General features: G+C 39.2%; 2 protein-coding genes across 5 annotated transcripts in view; both read right to left on the reverse strand.

Moving 5' to 3' along the window:
- Positions 1 to 25,366, reverse strand: part of trappc11 (trafficking protein particle complex subunit 11) — a 973,608-nt gene that overhangs the window by 580,014 nt on the left and 368,228 nt on the right. The gene's annotated exons all lie outside the window — the stretch shown is intronic.
- LOC114652800 (solute carrier family 22 member 4-like) overlaps positions 1 to 25,366 on the reverse strand; it is a 137,682-nt gene that overhangs the window by 97,743 nt on the left and 14,573 nt on the right. For both annotated transcript variants that reach the window (XM_051928444.1, XM_051928443.1), the window contains exon 3: positions 17,740 to 17,894. In XM_051928444.1, the coding sequence (XP_051784404.1) occupies positions 17,740 to 17,894 (155 nt within the window). The remainder of the gene's footprint in view (positions 1 to 17,739; positions 17,895 to 25,366) is intronic.

Genomic DNA, 25,366 nt, shown 5'->3' on the forward strand with positions numbered 1-25,366 from the left:
TTATTTCTTCATAGATAACAATTTCTTGCCCACCATTAAATCTTGTAAGTTCAACACTATTGTTACCTCCGACCACGCCTCCTTGATCATGGAGTTAAAATCACTATGCCCCACATACTCATCTTGCAGATGGCATCTTAACCCACTTTTATTAGCAGACGAGTACTGTACAGAATTTATAACTAAGCAAATCAATTTTTTTTATTTAAGAGACAAATACATCCTCAGAGGTTTCTGCAGGAATACTCTGGAAAACCCTGAAGGCTTTCTTAAAATGACAGATTATCTCATATCTGTCCCACAAAAATAAATCAGAAACCAAGAATGTATCAGAGCTAATCAGTGAAATTACCAGAATAGATCAAGAACATGCCAGCTGTCCATTTGAGTCACTTCATAGGAAAAGATAGGCTCTGCATTAAGAACTCAGCCTCTTGACAACAAAACAAATAAGAGTAACTCATTTTTAAATTACAACAGCATTACTATGAACACTGGGAGAAAGCTAACAAGATCTTAGCTCAACAAATCCACAAGCAGAAAGTTCACAATGCAATCCCAGCAATTACCAACACAGATGGAGCCAAAATCATTGACCATAAAAATGCACACATTTAGAGACTACTATAAGGCCTTATATTCTACTCAGATTAAAGAAGACAGGACACAACCTAAGACTTTTTTGGATGCATTACAGATGCCACAACTAGATAGTTCCCAGTTCTTCTGCACTGAGAGTATCAGAATTAACAGATGCTATGAACTCACTTTAGAGCGGGAAAGCAGCAGGCCCTAATGGTTACCCTGCCGAATTTTATACACAATTCTCAATTAAGTTAGCTTCCCTTTAATAAGCAACATTTACAGAAGTTACAGACGATAAAATTCTACCTCAAACTTTGCCAAGCATTAATCACCGCATTTCCTAAGCAAAATAAGGACTTATTTACAATATGCATCATACAGACTAAACTCACTTCTGAATAACGAAGTTAAGATACTCTCCAAAGTCCTTTCCAGTAGGACTGAGAAAGTTCTTCCTTTGATAATATCAGAAGACCAAATTTAATTTATTAAAGGCAGACACAACTTCCAATCTTCGTCACCTATTTAATGTAATATATTCACCCACAAAGTCTAACACCCTGGAGATTTTACTATCGCTAGATGCAAAAAAAGCATTTGATATGGTTGAATGGAACTACCTTTTCACCACATTGGAAAAATTTGGGTTTGGCCCGAACATATGTGCATGGATTAAACTGCTGTATACCAGTCCAGAAGCTTCATTTTGTATTAACAATATTATGTCAGACTACTTTAAACTAGAACGTGCTACTAGACAAGGATGCCTCTTGTCACCACTGCTTTTTGCAATCGCCATACAGCCACTGGCAGTTTACTGTAAAAATACTTATGAGATAAAGGGAATTATCAGAGAAGGCCTGGAAAAAACATTTCTCTATATGCAGATGATATGGTACTGTATATATCAGATCCACAAAATACTGTACCTGTAGTCCTAACATCACTAACAGAATTACAAAAGATTTCCAGTCTCAGAATTAATTTGAATAAAAGTGTGCTCTTTCCAGTGAACTCTTCAGCACACAATATTAGATTGGACACCTTCCCTTTTATGATCGCAAATCAGTTTAAATACCCAGGGGAAAACATCACAAGTAAACAAAGCTCTTATCAACAAAATGTTGCCATCTGCATAGAAAAAGTTAAGCAAGACTTACATAGATGGTCGACCCTTCATCTCACTTTAGCTAGAAGAATTAATACTGTCAAGACAAATATTCTTCCTAAGCTTGTATTTCTATTTCAAAGTATTCCAATATACATCAACAAAGCTTTTAAGAAGTTAGATTCAATCAGAACCTCATTTATTTGGAATTCAAAACATTCACGCATCCAAAGGGCGACCCTACAAAGACCAAAGGCAGAACATGGCATGGCTCTAACTAACTTTCAGTTTTATTACTGCGTGGCAAATATACAAGCTATAAAAACCTTGACATTGACACAAATGGATGAACATACAGAGGCTTGGTCCGCAACAGAAATAAAATCCTGTAGCACTACTCTATAATCCTTGCTTTGTACCCCAGTAAATACAAGATATCGCCAATCTCATATTATATATATATATATACTGTATATATACTTCTCTTCTGGTTCGTCCTGCTTCCACTTCAAAACCGGTCCCGCCCACACGCAGCTGACACAGCATTTCTCGATTCCTATTCATCCTCTTCCATGTCATGCACAATACTGGCCTGCTGAGCGTAATACATCCAACAAGTACTCGAGGTGCTGCCACAATGGTAAAGTAGCTTTACCACCTTTGCAAGGATGCCACCTGTGTCTTTACAACAGCTTCTTACACAGCAAACATCAGAAGCTAAAAATTATCGTGAACACATCTGAGAATACAACTCTTCTCTAGCGTTTGCTTCCATGGGTGCACAGATAACTCAACCTCCTGGCCACAGACCATACTGTTTTAAAATACACGGGCAAATTTATCACTAAATCTCTCCACTACACACTAACACTTCTACCTCCTCCAGGATATGGACAGTTGTATTCTTTTGACACAGCGCAAGCTACTGAAGTTCGATTACAAAATAAAGCAAACTCTGTATGCAGCGAAAATTTACTTCTCCAGCTAGATTCCATGCTCAGAACCATCAACCCCTTCGCTAAATCATACAAAACACATGCATGAAATCACTCAGTCCAATCCAACAGCATCTGTAGGAATGGTTTTCAAGGAAAACCCTAGGCAGGATTTACGACGATACAATGCCCCGACATGTCACACTGATGTTGCAGCGTATGGCGAACAGCCTTCCGAAAGGGACATTTGCATCTATCCCATAGGCAACTCCTGTAAACAGATTTCCATGCTCAATATGAATTGCGATCCTATGGTTTACCCACGTTCATTCCCTTACGGAGACATTGGGTGGCACAAAGATTTACATGTTCCCGATAAAAGAACTGCCAAGCAAATAAGGCTTACTCAATGGCAATTTTACACGTACAGATTAGCAATGAGGAATACATTTAGTATTTTGCACTCCAGCGGCAAACTATTCCAACAGTACGTCGTAGATACGCATGTTAAAACAGAGGGCGCGCATCTCAACTATCTCAGATTACATCAACAAGATCTGCGCGTGGAACAATACAAAGGACTTTCAGACACACTGCAAGCAAACACTGAAAATAACGTACGTGTAGGCAAAATGATCATATTACCATCGACATTTCCAGAAAGTCCAAGATACATGCAACAAAACTATCAGGATGCCGTGGCCATACTATGTAAATTCGGAAAGCCTGATTTATTTATCACTTTCACATTTAATCCTGCTTGGCTGGAAATTCTACATGCACACTGCGTCTTTCAAGAAGTATTTATTTCTTCTTGACTTCTGAATTCCTTTCTCACCGTTTTCTGTTCCTATTCTTACACCACCGTATGCTACGGCGGGCGTCAGCTAGTATACTAATAACCCAATTTTGCTTCATTCACTCAGAATATAGAACCAATGCAGGAAGTATTTTAAGATAGAGAAGCTTATCTGTAGCACCTCTGCATGAAAACCATCTTTTACCTTCATCTCAAACGTTCTCAGCTTTCAATGTCTGGAAAACATTGGGATTAAATCACTTAGAGATCTGTACATAGACAGCGTCTTTGCATTCTATGAACAATTACACTCAAAATTTAAACTTCCAGCAACACATTTCTTTCACTACCTCCAAATTAGAAACTTTGTTAAACAAAACCTGCCCAACTTTCCTCACCTCCCACCTATTTCTACTATAAAAAAAAATACTGATCTGTCATGAGGACTTGAACAGCATCTCCATAATATATAAAAACATCTTAAAGTCCCACCCTTTCAAAGATCCCAGAGTACAGTGGGAAAAGGATCTCTCACTCAACATTTCAGAAAAGGAGTGGAAGGCAGCAATGCACAGAATTCACTCAAGCTCCACATGTGCAAAATATACAATAATTCAACTTAAAATCATCAAGCACATCTGTCTCGTTTAAAATTGTCCAAAATGTTTCCAGGGCAAGATCCAACCTGCGAACGTTGCAATCAAGTTCCAGCCTCATTGGGTCATATGTTTGGGCATGCACCAAATTAACATCGTTTTGGGCCAAAAATCTTTAAATGTCTTTCAGACAGCCTTGGTGTCACAATCTCTCCTAATCCACTAACAGCTGTGTTTGGTGTACTTCCAGACAGGCTTAAAGTGGGGGAGGACGGACAAACAAACTAATTACCTTTACTTCAACTGTAATCGCCTTTACTTCACTTGCACATAGACTTATCTTGCTCAATTGGAAGAATCCTAACTCTCCTCTTTTCAGTCAGTGGGTGATCGATGTTATATACTACTTTAAATTGGAAAAAATTAAATACTCACTTAGAGGATCTGTACAAAACCTTTTTAAAACCTAGCAGGATCTAATAACATTTTAGAATAAGCATTTAAATTGAGAAAGCAGATTCTCTTTCCCATTTTTTCTTCTATTTATTTACTTACTTATCTTTTCTACTATTAAAGTTTCACTGTTGGCCTAGCTCTCTCTCTCATGGGTGGGGGTTGACTGGACTTAAACCTAGTTTTGTAAAATTTGTCTTGCTTGTACGGAATGTTGTTTGATTTTTAATAAATTCAATAAAATGTATATAAAAAAAGAAAAGCATGTTTGATTATACTTTGTACACAACCAATAAATCTGAACTGAGCAGATTACACAGCATTGTATTTTTAATAAAAGCCTTAGATTTTTGAAAAAGCCACACCTCCCATATGTTCCACATTCCAACAAAAAACAAAATCAGAATACTGGTGTGCCACAAACCAATTAACATATTTTTTAATACATGATGAATCACTCTTGCTGAGGTTCTGATAATAAAAGAACCAAGGACAAAGTTTTTGAGTGAAAAACACTCTCTGATACCAATCATTCCATAAACACATGAGAAGAACATGCAGACACCATGCAGATTATGGTGCTGTGAGGCAAAAATAAGAACTTCGTGCTAACTCTCCGCCTATATTAAACTTATTAATATTCAACCTGATTAAACTTGGGTGGATTGGCTTGCTAAAGTGACCCCTAATATGTGTGTATGTGTTTGCTGTGCAATGGACAGATACCCTATCCAGGGATTGTTCCTACTTTGTATCGATGCTTGCTGAGATAAGCTCCAACTGCCCAGTGACCCTGCTCTGAATGAACAGTTTAGGAAGATGGATGGATTATTACTACTATTATTATTGTTCCTATATTAATAAATTAATGGACAGAAGACAAAAGGATAACAATTATGATATTATTAGAACATTATTATCCAGATGTTATTCCTGCCTTTCACCATATAATTGCTGACATTGGCTCCAGCTGCTCAGCAACCCTGCCTTTCATAAGCAATGATGGACAGATGGATGAGGATTATTATTGGTATTATGCCTATAGAGAAGAAAAATAGAATAAATGCTTATTATAATTTATTATTATTGTTGTTATTGGGCAGCACGGTGGCAGCACTGCTGTCTCTCAATTGAAGGAGACTGGGATTCATACCAGCATAATCAGTATTCCTCGATCAGAGGATTTCTTCCCTCCTTCAGCCTCGTTGAAGACTTCTCACGTGCAGTTACGTCAATTCTGGAGGCAATACACCAGATACATACGCAACAGGTAAATGCAGCTGGATCTATGTCAGTGCCAAGACTAGCAGCTCTATGCTTACAGCACTCTTTTTTCTTCTCACAGATTGCCCATTGAGTAGCCTTAAAAAGGCAAGTCATCTGCAATGGTTATGCTTACACCACAGTAATCTATCGGAAGCGAGCATTCTCCAGTTCCCGAGTGGAATGCCGAATGTGCCAAGGACATTCTTCATTTGATCTTTGAATCTCAGTTTCAGAGCAACAATGCTTCATGTTCGACTCGCAAGCTCTACATAAAGAGCAAAGCAGTGGGTCCAGATGGAGTATCGCCACGACTGCTGAAGGTCTGTGCGCTGGAGCTAGGGAGTCCTCTACAGCGCATCTTCAACCTGAGCCTGGAACAGGGGAGAGTCCCGAGGCTTTGGAAAACATCTTGTATCACCCCAGTCCCAAAGGTATCACGTCCTAGTGAGCTGAATGACTTCCGGCCTGTTGCTGTGACGTCACATGTGATGAAGACCATGGAGCGGCTGCTGCTTCACCACCTGAGGCCACAGGTACACCACGCCCTCGACCCTCTGCAGTTCGCATACACGGAGAAGGTGGGAGTGGAGGATGCCATCATCGATATGCTACACCGATCACTCTCCCACTTGGACAGAGGCAGTGGTGCTGTAAGAATTATGTTTCTGGACTTCTCTAGCACCTTCAGCACCATTCAACCTCTGCTCCTTAGGGACAAGCTGACAGAGATGGGAGTAGATTCATACCTAGTGGCATGGATCCTGGACTATCTTACAAACAGACCTCAGTATGTGCGTCTCGGGAACTGCAGGTCTGACATTGTGGTCAGCAACACAGGAGCGCCGCAGGGGACTGTACTTTCTCCGGTCCTGTTCAGCCTATATACATCGAACTTCCAATACAACTCGGAGTCCTGCCACGTGCAGAAGTTCACTGACGACACTGCTATCATGGGCTGCATCAGGAGTGGGCAGGAGGAGTATAGGAACCTCATCAAGGACTTTGTTAAATGGTGCGACTCAAACCACCTACACCTGAACACCAGCAAAACCAAGGAGCTGGTGGTGGATTTTAGGAGGCCCAGGCCCTTCCTGGACCCAGTGATCATCAGAGGTGACTGTGTGCAGAGGGTACAGACCTATAAATACCTGGGAGTGCAGCTGGATGATAAATTGGACTGGACTGCCAATACTGATTCTCTGTGCAAGAGAGGACAGAGCCGGCTATACTTCCTTAGAAGTCTGGCGTCCTTCAACATCTGCAATAAGATGCTGCAGATGTTCTATCAGACGGTTGTGGCGAGTGCCCTCTTCTATGCGATGGTGTGCTGGGGACGCAACATTAAGAAGAAGGATGCCTCACGCCTGGACAAACTGGTGAGGAAAGCAGGCTCTATTGTAGGCATGGAGCTGGACAGTTTGACATCCGTGGCAGAGCGACGGGCGCTCAGCAGGCTCCTATCAATTATGGAGAATCCACTGCATCCACTAAACCAGGGGTCCCCAACCCCCAGTCCGCGGCCCACTACCGGGCCGCAGCCATCTGACAGCCGGGTCGCAAGAGAACTGCCGGCAACGGAGACTCACTCAGACTTTTCAGAACGCTTGGCGGGCGGGGCTTTGCAGCGGTGCAGAGAGAGGAGAGAGACCGAGGCGAGAGAGTATTACAACAAAGTATTTTTATGGTCCCGACAGTTTCCCCATATGACACGAGTCTATAGAAATCGCGTTACTACGAAGTACATTCAGCAGATGCTTTCATTACAACAAAGTGACCTTGAAATGCTTGAACGAATCATTCACAGAGCCGTTAGATCTGTGGTCGCAGCTCAGTTGTGCACATTTGCACAACGACCCCCAAACAGAAACATTGTTTTAAAAAAAAAAAAAATCTCTTCGAACCTTCCTCGTACTGTTTTTCTTTTCTGTGGTTTTCGGTGATACCTTTTGCTTATTGCTTGTCAACATTTGAAAAACATCCATTGGAATTTAACTCATTGTCACCCTCCTATAGAAACGGCAGACACAAAAAAAAGATAGCAGTGTTAATGTTTGTGATGTGCAATCTGTTGGAATGGCAAATGCAAAGCATATGTCTGTTATATGCAAAAAAAGGAGAAAAATCTCGGGTTGCAAACATATGCGAACTGCTTAAAAACTTAATAGAAATGTTATGTAAATTGTGTATAAAACTGACCCCCAACCCCGCCATGACCCCCCCGACCAGTCCGTGGAAAAATTTGCATCTAACAAAGTGGTCCTTGTTGTCAAAAAGGTTGGGGACCACTGCACTAAACAGTGTCCTCTCCAGACAGAGGAGCAGTTTCAGCGACAGACTGCTGTCACTGTCCTGCTCCACTGACAGACTGAGGAGATCGTTCCTCCCCCAAACTATGCGACTCTTCCATTCCACCCAGGGGGGGTAAACGTTAACATTATTCAAAGGTATTGTCTATTTTTACCTGCATTTTTATTACTCTTTAATTTTAATATTGTTTTTTATATCAGTATGCTGCTGCTGGAGTATGTGAATTTCCCCTTGGGATTAATAAAGTATCTATCTATCTATCTATCTATCTAAGAGCTTGACATGACATGGCCAAGCTAGCGCAATTCATTGCAGCAGCTGGTTCTTTACAAGACTGAACTGTTGGTTATTTGATCCTGCCATCGAATAACAAGGATCGTTCAAAGTTGTTGGAAACACTCAAGCAATCAGATGTTTTGTATGTGCTCACAACCACTGCATTATAGACCTCCACCTTGGTTATCCTGGCCTCCAAGTTGAGGACGCTTCCCAGGTAGCACACTTCGCTCAATGGTTAAATCCCATAGCCGCTGACCTTAATACGGAGCTCAGTAGGAGGTTACCCAGGAACTGTCTGGACCATCAGTTTTGTCCTGGCTGTATTGACTTCCAGTCCAAAGCACTTGTAAGCTGATATAATGAGGTCACACATATGATGAAGTTCTTGAGAGTCACTGTACACGACTCTGTTGTCATCAGCATATTGTACCTCAACAATTGTTGACAGGGATGGTGGCAATCATGGCAGCAAGACAGATATTAAAAGAGTCAGTGCAAGGACACATCCCTGCTTAACCCCCACACTGATATGAAATTAAGAGGGAATTTTGAGACACATTGTTCTCACAGAAGGCCGCTACCATCCAAACTTCCACAGCACTTCACGAGGAATCAAACATTTTTACTATGTCATAAAATAGCATTCTGAAGAGGCTGGCTCTGTTCAGGAGACTTTCCCTGGCCTTGACGAATGGTAAATACCAGATCAAGTGTGCCTCTATTGGCCCATTATCTGCACTGGGACACGGGCAGAATCAATTCTGCTATAGGTATCGATTGATTAAGCAGAATTCCAGCAAGAGTTTTTCCCCATGGAGGACAAGAGGGAAATTCCTCAATAGTTCAGATACTCCGAGAGGTCGGCTTTTTTGAAAATGCTGACAATAAGAGAATTTTTGAGGTCTCCAGGAACACAGCCTTATTCCCATGCTCGCAGCAGAAGATATACCTCACATACCATTGTAATTTAATAAACCACCAAGAAAAGTAACATTACAACAAATCACGCTACGAACCACTCGCTGTAAACACTTTTTTTTTTTTTAAATGAGTTGTAAGCACAGGGAAAATAAATGAACATTTGAAAAAAGAGAAAAAGTAACATTGCAACAATTCACGCTACAAACCGAAAAATGAACATTTGAAAAATCCATAATACAAAACTTAACCATAAACCACCAAGAAAACTAACCTTGCACGAGTCGAGTTCTGGCATGAAGTGAGGTGGAACTGGGTGGAGAACAATCCAGTCTCGTCACAGTTGAAGACTTGTTGTGGGATGTAGCCTTCGTCCTCCACTAATTTTGTGAAACTTTTCACGAATTCTTTCCCAGCTTCAGCATCGGAACTAGCAGCCTCTCCATGCCTTACCACACTATGAATGCCACTTCTCTTGCAAAACTTTTCAAACCATCCTCTACTGGCTTTAAATTCCTCACTTTAGCCACTCGTAGAAGGATAGTTTTGTAGCAAATCACCACGAATCTTCCTGGCTTTCTCGCATAACATTGCCTCACTTACGCTATCCCCTGCAAGTTGCTTCTCATTCAGCCACACTAGCAACAGTTTTTGCACCTCTTCCAGCACTTGAGGCCTCTGCCTGGTTAATGCTGTAACTCCTTTTGCAACATCAGCTGCTTTAATAGATACTTTCTGCTTTAGAATAGTCGAAATTGTAGATTTTGACTTCTTGTACTCGGCGGCAAGATCAGTAACACGAACGCCACACTCATACTTTTCAATAATTTCTTTCTTTACTTCGATTTCAATTTTCTGCAAAACTTTCTTCTCACCACTCTTCACTTGCTTAGAAGCCATGGTTAACTGCAAAAGCACACGAAATACTGTAGAGCACAAAGAGTTCACAGGTAAAGCACGCACGTTTGACTGAAAACAATGCAACACGTGCGGAAATCATCGGCGCGCACAAACCGAAAGGGAAACTGGCTTGTTCGTATATCGAGTGTGTGGTCGTGAACTGAGGCAAAAGTTTGGCAAACTTTTTTTTCGTAAACCGATTTGTACGTGTACCGAGACGTTCATGAACCGAGGTTCCACTGTATTTACAAGTTATTAGACAGTTATAAAATCATTGTTGTGCGTTAGGTCTGTTACTTCTTCTGTTGGGCTGTGCAAAGCACATTTGTGTGGAAATCACAAGCAGACAATCTCAGTAATTGCCTAGACCATAGTGCTGGGAGGTATACCGGTTCATACCAAAAAAACGTTTTTTGTTGTATGGATTTTTCTTATACCGCAACACCAGTTTAAATAGCCTAAACAACGTTCGGAACATGGCACAGCGAGAAACTGTTTAAGAGGGGACCGTTTTCACTGCTACACCACTAAACACGCATGCAACGGAGTACATGCATTAGTGGAGGTATTGAGTGGTGAAAATGGACAGAGAACATTCCCAAACTGAAGCTGCAGCAGACGATAAAGTTGAACATGATGGCAAAGAAGAACTTTTGCCAAAAAAAAGGAGCCGTGTCTGTTGTCTGGAGTTACTTCGGTTTTAAAAGGTTGGATGTGGACAAAAGAACTATTTACTACAAAAGCTGGTTGAGCTAAAGTTGTCGCCGGAGGCGGCAAAACGAGCAATTTGCTGTACCACCTTAGCAGCAACATGCTCTGGAGTAATAATAATAATAATAATAATAAATTATATTTATATTGCACTTTATATTTTAGCAATCCCAAAGTGCTACAGAGTAAAAATAGAATAATAAAATAAAAAAAAAAGAACAGAAGAGTCTATAAAATACTTTAACAAAATGACTTTCTAAAAAGATGAGTTTTTAGGTTTCGCTTAAAGGCCTCAGTCGACTGTGGGGCTCTCAGGTAATCAGGGAGGGCATTCCACAGCCTCGGCGCCACCGATGAAAACGCCCTGTCACCCATGCTGCTGAGCTTAGTTCTGGGGACTTGAAGAGTGTTAGTGAGTACAGAGCGGAGGGAACGTAAGGAGTTATGGGGGGTAAGGAGATCCTGTAGATAAAGAGGGGCATGTCCATAAATGCACTGATGGGTAAGAAGGGAGACCTTGTACTCTATTCTGAATGAAACAGGGAGCCAGTGAAGGGTTTTCAGGATTGGGGTGATGTGATCATACTTTCGCACCCTCATCAGGATCCTGGCAGCGCTGTTCTGAATATACTGGAGTCTCTGGATACTCTTGCCAGGAATCCCAATGAGGAGTGCATTACAGTAATCCAGCCTGGAAGAGACAAAGGCATGGACGAGCTTCTCTGCATCTGCCAGGGTGAGTAATGGGCGGAGTTTGGCGATGTTCTTGAGATGGTAAAAAGATGACTTACAGAGATATTTGATGTGGGTGTCAAAAGTAAGTTGGGAGTCCATTCTAACACCCAAATTAGTAACAGATGTGGAAAGAGGAATATTTTGGCCAGAGAAAGTAATACTGGTGATGGTAGAAGAGCGAAGATGATGTGATGTACCAACTAAGATGGCTTCTGTTTTGGATCTGTTCAACTGAAGAAAATTGAGCCTCATCCAAGCCTCTATCTCCTCCAGGCAGGTAGACAATGTAGATGTTGGCAGAGGAGCAGTAGAGGAGGTGGGAGTAGTCCTGAGGTAAAGCTGAGTGTCATCGGCATAGCAATGGAACGATAAACCATGTCTGCCAATGACAGTTCCAAGGGGGAGCATGTAGATAGTAAAAAGGATAGGGCCCAGCACAGAGCCCTGTGGAACACCACAGGCGACGTTGTGGGTGTGGGACTTTGCGCTGCCAAGGGCGACATGCTCAGTTCTGCCAGTCAGGTATGATGTAAACCAATTTAGAACAATTCCTGAGAGTCCAATAGTGTATTGCAGGCGGTGAAGAAGGATGTTATGGTCTATTGTGTCAAAAGCAGCTGTCAGGTCAAGGAGGATAAGTAGTGAAGGTGAACCAGTATCTGCCGTCATCAGAAGATCATTGGTGACCCTGACCAGGGCTGTTTCAGTGCTAAGGCCAGGGCGAAAACCAGACTGAAACTTTTCAAACAGATTGTACCATGAATGTATGGAACTAAGATTGGCACCCTCCACGTCCTCAGGTAAAACTTAAAAAGCTAGAGGACACTCGAGTCAGACGTCACTTGTAGACAAGTTTGCTAGAGGTACTGCCTAAGACAAAAAAAAGCAAGCAGTGGATCAAGATAACTAATGCCATTACAATCCATACAGCTAACGTGTCAATGGACTGAGACTGCTGAAATTAACAGAATGTGTAGTTGGTTTACAAAAAATATTTACTATTTATTCCTTTTCTAAGACATGTTCAGTGTAATACAACTTTTGACAAGCACCTCTGAATATTTTACCAAGTCTAAATGCCTCTTTGGATGGTTGAAAATATGCTGTCAAAATTATAGTTTGTTTACAAAATTTGTTCAATAAAAAAGGTTCTATATTTTGAGTGCAACTGTCATGCAGTGTGATTCCTTCTCTTCATTAGTGCCACCTCCTTGAAAACGATCACTTTATGGAGCCATGCAAACCTGTATTAATACTTGTGTGCACATTAAAATGTTTTTTTGTACAATGTACAATTCTCATGACATTGGAATAGGCTATTCTTAGCCAGTCTACTGCAGTAATTGCAGTGGAAAATGTGGTTAACATCCACTCATGCAAACCGGTGAAACCGGTATAATTTTGAAAAATACCGCGATATAGAACTTTGGTCATACCGCCCAGCACTACTAGACCATTTCTGGTGGTTACATTTGTTCCAGAGAAATAGAAATGCTATTTCATGGCCCTGCTAGACTGTGAAACTCTTCTAACACTACAATTAGAACTCCATCACATTATGGAGGGTCCTCCTTACCCATCTTCTACTGACATTTTTTGGCCAATATTTAAAGATCTGTATCAGCAAAAATTAGAGATGTAACCATCAGGATCCTATCATTCTTGCCTCCCCATTAACATTCTGTCCAAGAACATACTCCCTTGGCTCTGCCGGCTTAACGCTAGAATTACCAGAGCCTACGAAAAAACGCGTAGATCTGGCCCACCTTAAATCGCTTCTTAAAACCGTTCTCACCTCTCCGCCAGCGTCTTTTGTCATCTAAATGTACTGATAAAGACAAGCTGCCAGCAGCCGGCTATTCCATCCCCCCAACGACTTAGAACGTAAACGAACTTCTCCCAGCTCATGCCTTGATTGATTATCTGGGAGTGAAGTGGAGTTTTACAGTGGAAATAATAGATTGTTATTTGGAACACACACATTTCATATGTGTTGCATTTCTACAGTAATCTGTGTAAACACATTGTTAAAACAGAAACTTTTTTTATATTCTAGTAGCAAATGACAAAATGTAGGCATAAACTATATAATGTATGAAGCCTGAAGTCCAAATATCAAAGAAACACTTTCACAAAAGGTACAAAAAAAAGCCACTGCCAAAAAAAGCCGCATTACTGTGTGACATTGACACTCCTTAGCTATCACTGTTTCCGTGGCGCAACAGTATCAGTCGCTAACTGGGAATCAGAAGGTCATGAGTTCGATCCTGCACAACTCCCTTTTGAGAAGTGTTCTTATTTTCACTATTTTAGAATAAAAAGATACATTTGATTTCAGTCTGTAACAGCCGGTGTAATTCATGATATTTGTAAAGGTTAGCTTTGTTTATTTTTTTTTAAATTCACTTTTCATGGTCTCGTGTTCAGGATCCTTCCCTAACCCATCTGACACTGCTGTTTTCACATTAAGATGCGCTATAGCTCTGCAGTGTATCATAATACGTACGACCGCGTGTTTTTTTCCCCCCAATATTGCCAGTCCCCCCGTGTTGCTGTATGCTGTTTCTTTTGTACTCCAGGACATGCAGAGGAAAGCATAGTAAAGAGCAGTAACTTCAGCGCTATATGCAATCATCAGACACTCCACATCTGACACTGCTGTTTTCACATAAAGACGCGCTATAGCTCTGCAGTGTACTTGTGACTGCATTGTCGTACCAATGCTTGCGAACTGAAGTGTCTGCATGCACTTTTCGTGGCATTATACGTGTACTTTTTGAGCATGCCCGTGTCGCTCAAACACAGGAACATATGTTGATGTAAAAGTATAACAAAACAAGTGCTTATTTAATCCAAGACTATAACCAAAGCAAAAAGAAAGCAAGTTACAGTAGGCGGTTGATATGACAGCTTGCGTGGTGGAATGCTAAGAACTGCTGATTTCCATTCCGTGCTATATAACTGTTAACATTTGAATCTGATGATTGCATATAGCGCTGTCTTATTCAGTGTGCGCAAGAACATGCAGGTGGCCAGTTGCTGCGTGCTACAACGCACATTTTTAAAAAAGAAAGAGACAAATATATGTGACATTTTGAAGAAATCATTTTATGACGCGAATAGTACCGATCAGAAAACATCGTCGAAGTAATGCAATATTATTTGAAAACGAACAGCATCAGATTGGGTGTGAAGTTATACTGGTGCTGTTTGAGTCAGATCAGAAGCTGAATAAGTCAAAAAAGCTCCTGTTCTGACTCTAAGTAAAAAAGCATGAATTAATCAACAGAAATAACTGCGATTGACATTTTAAACTTAACGATTTACAGTGCATACCAATTTATAAATTTAATGTCCGTTTGAGGAAAAAAAAAAAAACACTTCCTCCAAAGCTGGGAATTGAACTCACGTCTCTGTAGCACGGTAAGACTGCTGTGCCCCAAGTGAGCAAACTGTAGGATTAAGCCACGGAAGCTGCTGTATCAGCCTTGAACCTTTTGTGAAAGTGTTTATTTGATGTTTGGACTTCAGGCTTCACAGATTCTATAGTTTATGCCTACATTTTGTAACATTTATTACTAAAATATGAAAAAGTTTGTTTCAGCAATGTGTTTACACAGATTACTGTAGAAACGGAACACTCATGAAATGCATGTATTCCAAATAGCGATCTATTATTTCCATTCTAAAACTCCAGCAGTTCAGTCACTCCCAGATAATCAAACAAGGCATGAGCTGGGAAAACTTAGTGAACGTTCTGCAACGGTGGGGGATGGAATAGATTCTTTTCGTAGATTCTGGTAATTCTAGTGTTAATGCAGAGAATGTGAACAGAAAAATATTGGGATAAAATGACACACATCAGTCTCCCCAGACCATCTATAAAATATCCAGGTATACTGGATGAGAAGCATTATCCATTTTTCATAGTATTAAAACTACCAAAATCCTTTCAAATAGCCTTATCTCCAGTACATAGTATAAATCCATACTTCCAAGACTCAGTCCACTGTTGTAACATCATTTCCTCAATTAAAATTCTAACCCACATGTTTAATCAGTTGCATAATACATTTAAAAAAAAAAAAAAAAAATGAAACTCCCGATGTAAAACACAGACAAATCTAGAGGTCCAGATATGCTTTCTGGTAGCCTAGCTTAATGTATATGTTGGGGTGGGGGTGGGGGTGTTCCCCCCCCCCCCCACCACCACACTACCTTTAATAGCAACATTTGTAAAGTACTGTATATTATTATCTATGTATTTGTAAATAAATACAAATCAGCATTTTGAAAAAGATATATTAGCAAAATGTCTTTTTTTTTTTTTAAACAAATGTATACAAAATATTTTAAGAAACATTAGCCAAATACCGTATTAGCACTGGATTCAATCCTTTTTTCAGACCTTATGTAGACCCCACAAATTAGTTTCTCTGTTAAAAACATCAACACTTTGTCATTCAGTGTTATTCTGAGGTGCAATATGCCCTTTATAGCGTCATGCACCTTCAGTTGCGCATAAGTAGTAATCTTTGCATACATATGCATCAAAATCTCTCACACTCGGGACTATCACACTAAATTTTTAAAAAGTCCCAATGTAAGTAAAAATGAGGTTTAGACCTGAAACAGCATGTTCATACTCAGCAGTGTTTAGACTAATAGTAAAGGAAAGTTTTCATAACCTGCACTGTACCATAGGGAAAAGCATTATTTTCTGTTATGAGCTTAGAGTACATATTTATTAAAGGCAAACTTTATTTTTTTATAAGATTCCCCTGTGTTAGAAGTACCCTTTTTGTGATTGCACATTTGGGGAATCTGTTTCTAATATCAGTATAACCCTCCAATTTCTAAAGTTTAATGGCCATTTCTTAAGGCTGAACACTTGAGAATTTGTGACAAGAGCATTCCTGAAACACTGAAACTTTCACATGTGTGATTAACAAGCTGTTGAACAGTTTAGGTAATTTTTTCAGCTGCAGTAAGCACTGTTATCTGAAAAGGGTTACCTGTGGTATCTGTATGGATTTTTGCTTCCATGTTGATTCACAACTGCATCGGCATTTTTAGACCATGCAGGCTGATTGTGTAGTAAATAGTTTATGTCCTGTGGTTTCTAACATTTTCAGTGCTGAAATTAGTTATGCCCGAAAACAAGGGGCCGCTGTTATCAGAGGTTTCTACATGCTCGCTGTATTCAGCATGGTGGATTCTCTGAACTGGTTCTGACTCTGTTCCTTCCCTGTGGTTATCACTACTTTCTGGAATATTATTCATAAATCAGTTGAAAACATTCTTCCAGCATATTTGAAAAGTTATTTTCTCTGTATTTTTGTTGTTTTAAAACACTATTGTTTCTTTTACCTGATTTATTAATTTGCTTGTCGATTTCTTTATTCTGCTTGCAAGATGGTGATTATAGCAGTCTGGCACACCGTAAGCAACTTCCTTTAAAAGCAACACCCAGTTAAGACGGTACATGAATAATTGAGTGTTTTACTTTTATCAAATTGTTTTTGAGTAGGAAAATATTGCAAAGTTCAAAATCCAAATCATATGGTAAATCAGCCGGGCTTTGCGAGTCTACAGTTTGGTTTCTCGGAATTAAAAACTAGTAGTTCTGGGGACCTGAACTACCAATTTATATATCTCTGCATAAACTGGAATAATGTGTATGTGCACAGAGTGCACTAGAATTTGAAAATAAATAAATAAATAAATAAATAAAAGTTTCAAGTTTAAAATGAATGTTTAGCAATTACATTGCAAATTGAAAATGATCTTGTCCCATGTGTTGATAGTATAGCAGTTGTCTCATTAAAAACAAAACAACAAACTGTACATTATAGTCTGATTGTATATGAAAGTTTGCTCCATCTAGTTGTGTGTGCCAAGTGACCTGCTCTGTGCACATTCATTATTCAGTTTGTGTCAACTCAAACAAAATGTATTCCATCCTGGGAAAATCCCCCCCCCCCCCCCCCCCAAAGATCCAAGTACCAATACTTCTGATATTCTGTACATTGTGCTCTCTGACAACTATGCTACTTAAAATTGTAATCCAATAATGTACGTATAACTTAAATCTTGTATACTAATCAATTGTGTTTAGCAATATAAACATTAATTAAAATTACCTACCTAAAACAAAAGCAGACACATAGTTGGAAATTTGTCCAAGTCCAACAAAGAAGAAGAGAACACAAAACATCTCCCAGGTAACCGATATTACCTGAAGAAGACTGAAAATCGTCTGTAGAGCCATTGTAATAAATAATATCTTCTTCCTGCCATACCTGTGGGGGAAGAAAAAAAAAAAAAAAAAACACACACAACACTTGAAGAAAAAGTAATTACCTTCGGTAACAACTGGACTTGAAACTGCATGACAGAGATGCTTATCTTAAAAATTCATTGTTTTATGACAAAAACAAGAGAAGAATTTAACATCAGTTTTTATAAATTGTTTCAATAATGTCCTCTAGAGAGGAAATTAAAAAAATGGAACATCATATACTTTATTATATTATACTGTATATAGAGATACTGGAGTGTGTGGTATGGTCACAATAAAAAAAAAAAAATACCAGCTGTCCATGAGGTCAGCAAATGCTTTATATGTTGTTTAAGTACTTTGATTTTCTTTTATAGTAATATGAATACAGAATAGTATTTATTTTTACGAAAAAGTGTCTTTTCATTCCCATATTGCAAAACGTATTGACTGTATAGCCCAAAAAAATCACACAGAATGCTTCAATGGGGCTTTAATAGGCTCTATTTTTTGACAGCCCGCCAGCCTTGACTCTATAAAAGATGCAAAAAAAACTCCCAAAAAAAATTATCTAGATACCCAATCTATCACTGCCACCTTAGAAATACAACACAATAGCACAAAATACTTTGCACCTGGCTAGGAGTGCCTGTTCAAGAACAGACGCAAAGCAAAAAGTCAACTCAAAAAGCAAAATGCAAGAATAGATTATACCAATCTCTAAATACTGAACTATCACATAAAAGTACACAAATCTGCTAAAATACAAAGTAGAAACTAATTAACATAAAAGATGAAAAACACTCTGTCCAAAAATTGTAAATTGTAGATTGTAAATTGTAGAACCATGGCCAATAAGGAAAATAAGATAATCTCAAATTTTGGGGAATGTGCATTCTATGTCTCTGTGGATTAGCCATGGCATGATAAAATGCAGCTTTTTTTGGATCTCAAACTAAGACAGCTGGTGGTTGAACAGCACCAATCTTAACCTTTGATCCTGAATACTATTTTATTTTGCTTGCTCATAATTTGAATTGTTTTCAAAGTAAATATAAAAGTGTACTATAACAAACATGGTACTGTAAACTTGTGAAGGTGGGAAATAACTGCAGAGGGTAATCACAGCAGATGCTGCGATGTGTCTAGCAGTGTTTAAAGTAAAGGACAACAGTAGAGCAGTGCTAATTATTTGTGATATGTGCATGATAATGGAACAGGTGACTGCTGTCTAGGCAGATACTGTATACATGTCCAGACTTTTATACATGCTATTTCTTTGTAACATTTATAGATGTGTTGTATATTTGTAACTAAGTTTTTATTTTTGTATAATTTAAACAGAACTGCAAAACACGGTAATGTGCAGACATAGCACAATTTATGTATTATTCAACACAGACTGCAGCTATTAAAATTATAAATCTACTAAAATGATTAAATACTAGATTTTTGGTTAACAATACATTCTTAATTTTTTATCAATTAAGGTTGCCGATTGCTAGGAGGCAACTTCTCCTAAATTAATTTCTCCACTGTCGTGGCTATGCAGAGCAACTCAAAATACAACCATGTCCTTTCCGTATCTCGCAAAACAAACTCAGACATTCCTGTCTAACCAATTTCCTTTACAATGCAGAACTCTTAAATTAGTAGACATTTAAATGGCAATCCCACAATGCTGAAGTTGACTTAGTATTTTTTTTTTCAGAAATTCATATAGTAAAGAAAATGTAGTTATTATAATAAAGAAATTTTGCTAAGAATTGACTGGGGGCCATAGGTGGTTGCATGTCTTTGACGTTGGCTAACTGGCCCTCAATTCAAAACAGTCCATATACCACTGGCATAGAGCACGCAGGTTATTGTAAAACACAAATCAAGTTGAAGTTCCAGATTTTTAGAATGCTGCTGGTGTATGCTGAAAGTCTGACTCTAGATATTATGAGTGATGCCTTAATCATTTTAAGGTTGGATTCCAAACTCATAAGTGATAACTTCATTAAGCTGCACTCCTCTTTTACCTGTATGGAGGTCCATAATGGACTTGTTCCTTGCTCTCTCTCTTCTGGGTTGCAGCCTTACCACTAAAAATGCCAAGAATGTCAAGCACCTAGTGAAATGGTCATACAAATATTTTATGCTTACATGTCTATTCCTTATATGTTGTCTGAGGAAGGCTTTACCTGTACTTGACACAAAATGTACATGTAGATGTGTTTATCTCATTACCAAAAATGAACGAGAAGGCAGGTTTTCCAACACTGTACTTTATGGGTGGGACTTCTGTTTATACTCTGCTAACTCCAGGTCAACACTGTTTAATCATCACTGGCAAAAGCCAAAAGGCAACTGCTATCAATGCCAAGGGTTTACGAAGGATCACTGTTGCAGTACATATTTACAGTTGTGTAGTGCCCACTTTAAAGATCTGCAAACCAGATCCAGGGATACAACCTAAGCATAATTAGCAACCAGGTGATAAAAGTGATGAGATTGAAGTGGTTTTCAGTACGTTGGGATAGTGTCATTTCCTAGTAATACTAAAATGTACGGACTGTTTATTTGGTAGCAAATCAACATTTCCAGGATACATCAGTTAAGTGTTTGATGGATACTCACTGAGTTGTTTTGGTGCTTTTGTGATAGATAGATTTAAAGTTTAGGTTAGCTAAAAATGAAAAAAGGAAATTTCAGATGGGCCTTCTTCAGGGAACAACTAATAGGTTACAACCTACAGATGTTCTGCAGCAATTAAAGTAAATTAAGCCTTGCATGATGAAGGAAACAATTTGCTAAGGTGTCCCAACTTCTGTTGATTACTTAAAAACCCTCTGCTTGTCTTAAAGCAGAGTTGGAACAGACCGTGTTACTACACCCTCTGAAATACTACTACACTGTTGAACAGGGGTTCTTAACCCGAGGTCTGTGGACAGCTGGGGGTTGGTGGTTCAATGGATGGGTTTCAAAGGGTCTGTGAGGGTCAGATAAAAATGAAGATTTATATTCACTGTAAAACCCAGTACTGTTGATTTAGAGTAGATGTAGCAGTAACAGTAGTAGAAAACGCAACATAGTAGTAGTAGTAGTAGTAGAAGATCGGTTTTAATTTCCACAAGAGAATTGTATTTCATAATTATAATGAGTGGCCATTATTTTTGTCATAAAAAAAGGAGTGTTTTTAGATTGTCATATATGTATGAGACAATCAACTCTCAATAAATAAAGTACATTACATTCATTGCATGCAAAGTTGTGTTTACGTGAATATTTCTGGGGAAGGGGGTACATAGCTTTCTTCAGATTCTTAAAGGGGTCCGTGACTCAAAAAAGGTTAAGAATCACTGCTGTTGAAAGTTGTAAATTCCAGTGCTAATGGCAAGAAACTGCAATTAAAAAATGGAATGAGACAAAGCATTATCTATCTTACTAAACCACAGTTAATATATGCACGGCGGACGCACCGAGGCGTATGCGCACTGCAGCCTTTGCGCATGCCCCAGAGTCCAGAGTCAAACGCAGCGGCTTTCCAAAACGCGCCGACTTCACAGAGTCAGTAGGTGGCGCCCGAACAACACAACGTAATGCGCCGTGGTGCCTGCCCCAGAGTCAAACGCAGCGGCTTCCCAAAGTCAGTAGGTGGCGCCCAAACAACACAACCTGTGAGCTATACTTGCTCTAATCCACTGTGCCAGTAATATAGATCACATAACGGTCACAGACTCTAACCCAGCGGCTTCCCAGACTCCGTGGCTGGCACACGAACACCACAACCTGTAAACTAAACTTGCTGTGCTCCACTCTGCCAGCAGTCGGTGTCAGCAAAGGCAACGGAATCACGTCTCCACAAAACGAAACCGCTTTAGTACAGATATGCTTATTTAATTAAATGACATTTCCCCAGGCGCACCCACCCTCCATGATGTGTCATCCATCCATATATATCGGACGGAACAGAAACTGATTGCCATTCTTGGATTTCCGATTCGCTAGCGAATTGTGGGCTTACTTGTTACCCTTAGAAGTGTAGGCCTTTCATTTAGAGAAATTGCCCAAAAAAAAAAAAAAAGTCAATGAGTACTGTGTTGTACACAATCAAAAGGCAACTGGAAGCTAAAAGAAACTCTGAATTGGTCTTTCACATCTCTTCCTAAGTCACAACCCAATCAGAAAACAAGTTTGAGGGTCACCAGCTTGTGTGATAGGTGCCTCACAGCACAACAACTTCAAGAATAGCTTAACAGTGGTTGAAGAAGAAGAAAAAAAAAAAAAACACAAAAAACACAAACACAAGTCTCAATTTCTACTGTGAAGAGGAGACTTTGTGCTGCCGGTCTAACAGGGCGAGTGGCAGTAACAAAGCCATTTCCTAAAGCTGGGGCTCCCATCCTTTTTCATGAAAAAAGTCCCCCTAACAGATTAACCTTAGGCTGAGGACCTTCTACCCATCACTATCCGAAAACATTACATATCACACATGTCTGTAATAAACTGCTATACAGACCTACAGTACTACCTGTTAAAAGCATGATACAAGTCACTTTTACTATGGAAAATACTGTTCGTAATAAAATACATTAAACTCACCTCAGGCCTAGTGAGAATTTTGTGCTTAGATATTCTTGCAGTTTGTCCACTCTGGGTTGCAGCTGGCTTAAGTACAATCTCAAATCATTTTCCACATTTAGTCATGCTCTGTTTTTGTTTTTCAGTACTTTCAGTGCAGAAAAATCTGCCTCACATAGGTACTGTATGATGATGCAAATGGTAAGAGGCATCGGATAGCTTTTTCGCTCAATACTGTGTATTAATTTCTGAGATTGCTCCAAAATTCTGACAAGGGAATGGCAAAGAATTGAATTTTACAACTTACATCATTGACTTATTTAAATGAATTCCTCTTGTAACCTCAAATCAAGACAATCCTCTTCAGTTCTGGACTCAAATGGATTTCGGATCCAGTTTAAATGACGATTGTCCAAGTCTGGGAAATTGTCGCTAAAGTATTCCTTCACGATGTGACAGTATTATAGGTAGGACTATGTCTGCAAGCACATTGGATGTTCCTAGCTCCTGGCGAAGGAGCAGGAACATTACAGTATTTCCTTTGTTTATCTTCATCTCCCAAAGTCCGATTTTTTGTATAAATGCATGAACTTTATTTTGCAAATTAAATGTGTTGTGATCACGGCACGAGGGAGCCAACGGACCTCAGAATGCAGCAGAAGGCTTTCAAAACTGGCACCCATGTCACTGCACAGTTTGGCAAACAGCCAGGGTTGATGGGGACGTGCTCTGATACCATTTACAACTTTAGCAACGTCTTTAAGCACTTGTCACAATTCATCCTCCAGCCTTTTAGAGACAAGTGCTTCTCTGTGAAGCATGCAGTGTGTATCCATGACATCTGGAGCTCTGCAACGCAATGTAACGACTCCACTACGCTTGCCTCTCAAGGCAGCGGCGCCATCCATACAGATGCCCACATAATAAGACCAGTCGATTAAATTTGCCTGCATAAACATGTCCAAAATTTGAAGGGAAAAAAATATATATGTCCTGACCTGATGTCTTCCCCCAAATTTCTTTGGGGAACAGAAGCTCCTCAACAAACCTTCCATCTTCAATAAATTCGACATAAACAATAAGCCATGCTACGTTAGCTATATCTGTGCTTTCATCCAACTGCAACACAAACCAAGGCCTGCTTTAAGTGATGGGCGATCCTGACAATTTTCTTTTCAATCTGATACCAGGGGATACTGAGGCCAGTATTGCCGATACCAATACTGATGCAGCCAGAGTGTTGTTTTGCAAGAATGGTTAATCTTCTGTAAAACCTTATAGTATATGTGGACATCAAAAAGTCACATTTTAAAGACTTTGCATTAGTAGACTACTAAATATAGTGCTAAAGATCAGACATCTTTGCTTGTTTATTAACAGAAATTATTAAACATGTTAATTTCTTGCAAATAATCTGTGGAACAAGTATTAGCATTACATGTTTTCTCAAAAAATCATGTAAAAAGTGTATTTTTATTTTTACTGTAAAATGTGCAAAACACTAAAAGTATGCAGTCAGAAGTGTAAAAAGTATAATGATAATACCGAGCAAGCGTCTGTGCACTCTTCTAATCGCCTCCGACTGTAACTTTGCGTGTTCAGCAACGTGATTGACTTTTGTGTGTTTTACTAGGTTTGTGGTGTTGCCGCAATAATGTACGGTCTTCTGACACATATCACATTTTGCTTCACTACTGTTCACTCAGTAAAGTGAAATAACTCAAAACAACTCACTTTCTTTCTGCCATTGCCTCACATACACAGCTCCACTGCTTTGGCTGTTGCATCGCAGCACAACCAGTGTGAATGTAGGGCGATGATTAACATGGAAGGAGAAGCAGTTCCTGTTTTACACAACATGACACATTTACTTTAATCACATTGTCACCATCAAATACTTTTTGTTGAAAATGTGCAATATCGATACTTTTAACATGAACATAGATGTTTAAAATTAAAAGGTCAAGATCAGAAGTATCAATACTTTAGTACTGATGCACCCATCCCTACTATTTTTTTTTTTTTTTTTACCTGTTCCAGTAACTGGTCTGTTACATCCTCAGCCATGTCAGATATCTGTCTACACACAGTGTTGTCTGACAAAGGGATAGAGTCAGTTTTTACAGGCAGCTTCCTCACCAAGCAATTCCCAAACTAGGTCTTTGGTCACTGGTAGTATCAGATCTTCTGCAAGTGTGAGCTTTCTTTGCAAGGGCAATGCAATAAGACACAGAGGGGGGAAGCAGTGCTGCTTTTCTTTGGAAAAAGTCAACATGCTTCCCAAAATCAGCTGGATGGCTTTTGTTCTAGGTTTCTTTTCAGTGTAGATGGATTTAGACAGACATTCATTTGACAGAATTTCCTGACAATGAACACATTTGGAGTAATCAAGTCCATCTTTTTTTCTTAACCTGCACAGATCCAAAATCTATATATGAAGTTCTGTACTTTCTAGATTAGATTTTGCTTAAGAAAATGAATTATTTGATGAATTTAATGATGGTTTTCTTTGCAATATTTGCTTTTTAAAAAGCAGTCCATCGCTACGCAAGTTTTAGCATTCGATGCACTAGCTTACAGTAAACAGATTTAATGCCACAATGCAATGAGTGTATGTCTATGGTAGTCTACAAGTAGCTTTTGAAAAAACGCATTTATTAATAGGTGTAATTAGCAAGTGCACTAACAAGTGACGATATTATTAAAATACAAGGTGAACTACAGAAGTGCTTTATTATTTAAATCTTTTAAATAATAAAATTGTATTTTTCCTCATTTTGTCACAGACCCCCTGACATACGAGTTGGGAACCACTGCCTTAAAGGACAAAATAGGGCCTTGAAATACTGGCTGTGGACTACTACCATCTAGAAGAAAGTCTTATGGACAAATTAACCAAAATTTGAAATCTTTGGTTCATCATGCAGG

Source organism: Erpetoichthys calabaricus, chromosome 5, assembly GCF_900747795.2.
Source record: "Erpetoichthys calabaricus chromosome 5, fErpCal1.3, whole genome shotgun sequence".
In the NCBI taxonomy this organism is placed as follows: Eukaryota; Metazoa; Chordata; class Cladistia; order Polypteriformes; family Polypteridae; genus Erpetoichthys; species Erpetoichthys calabaricus.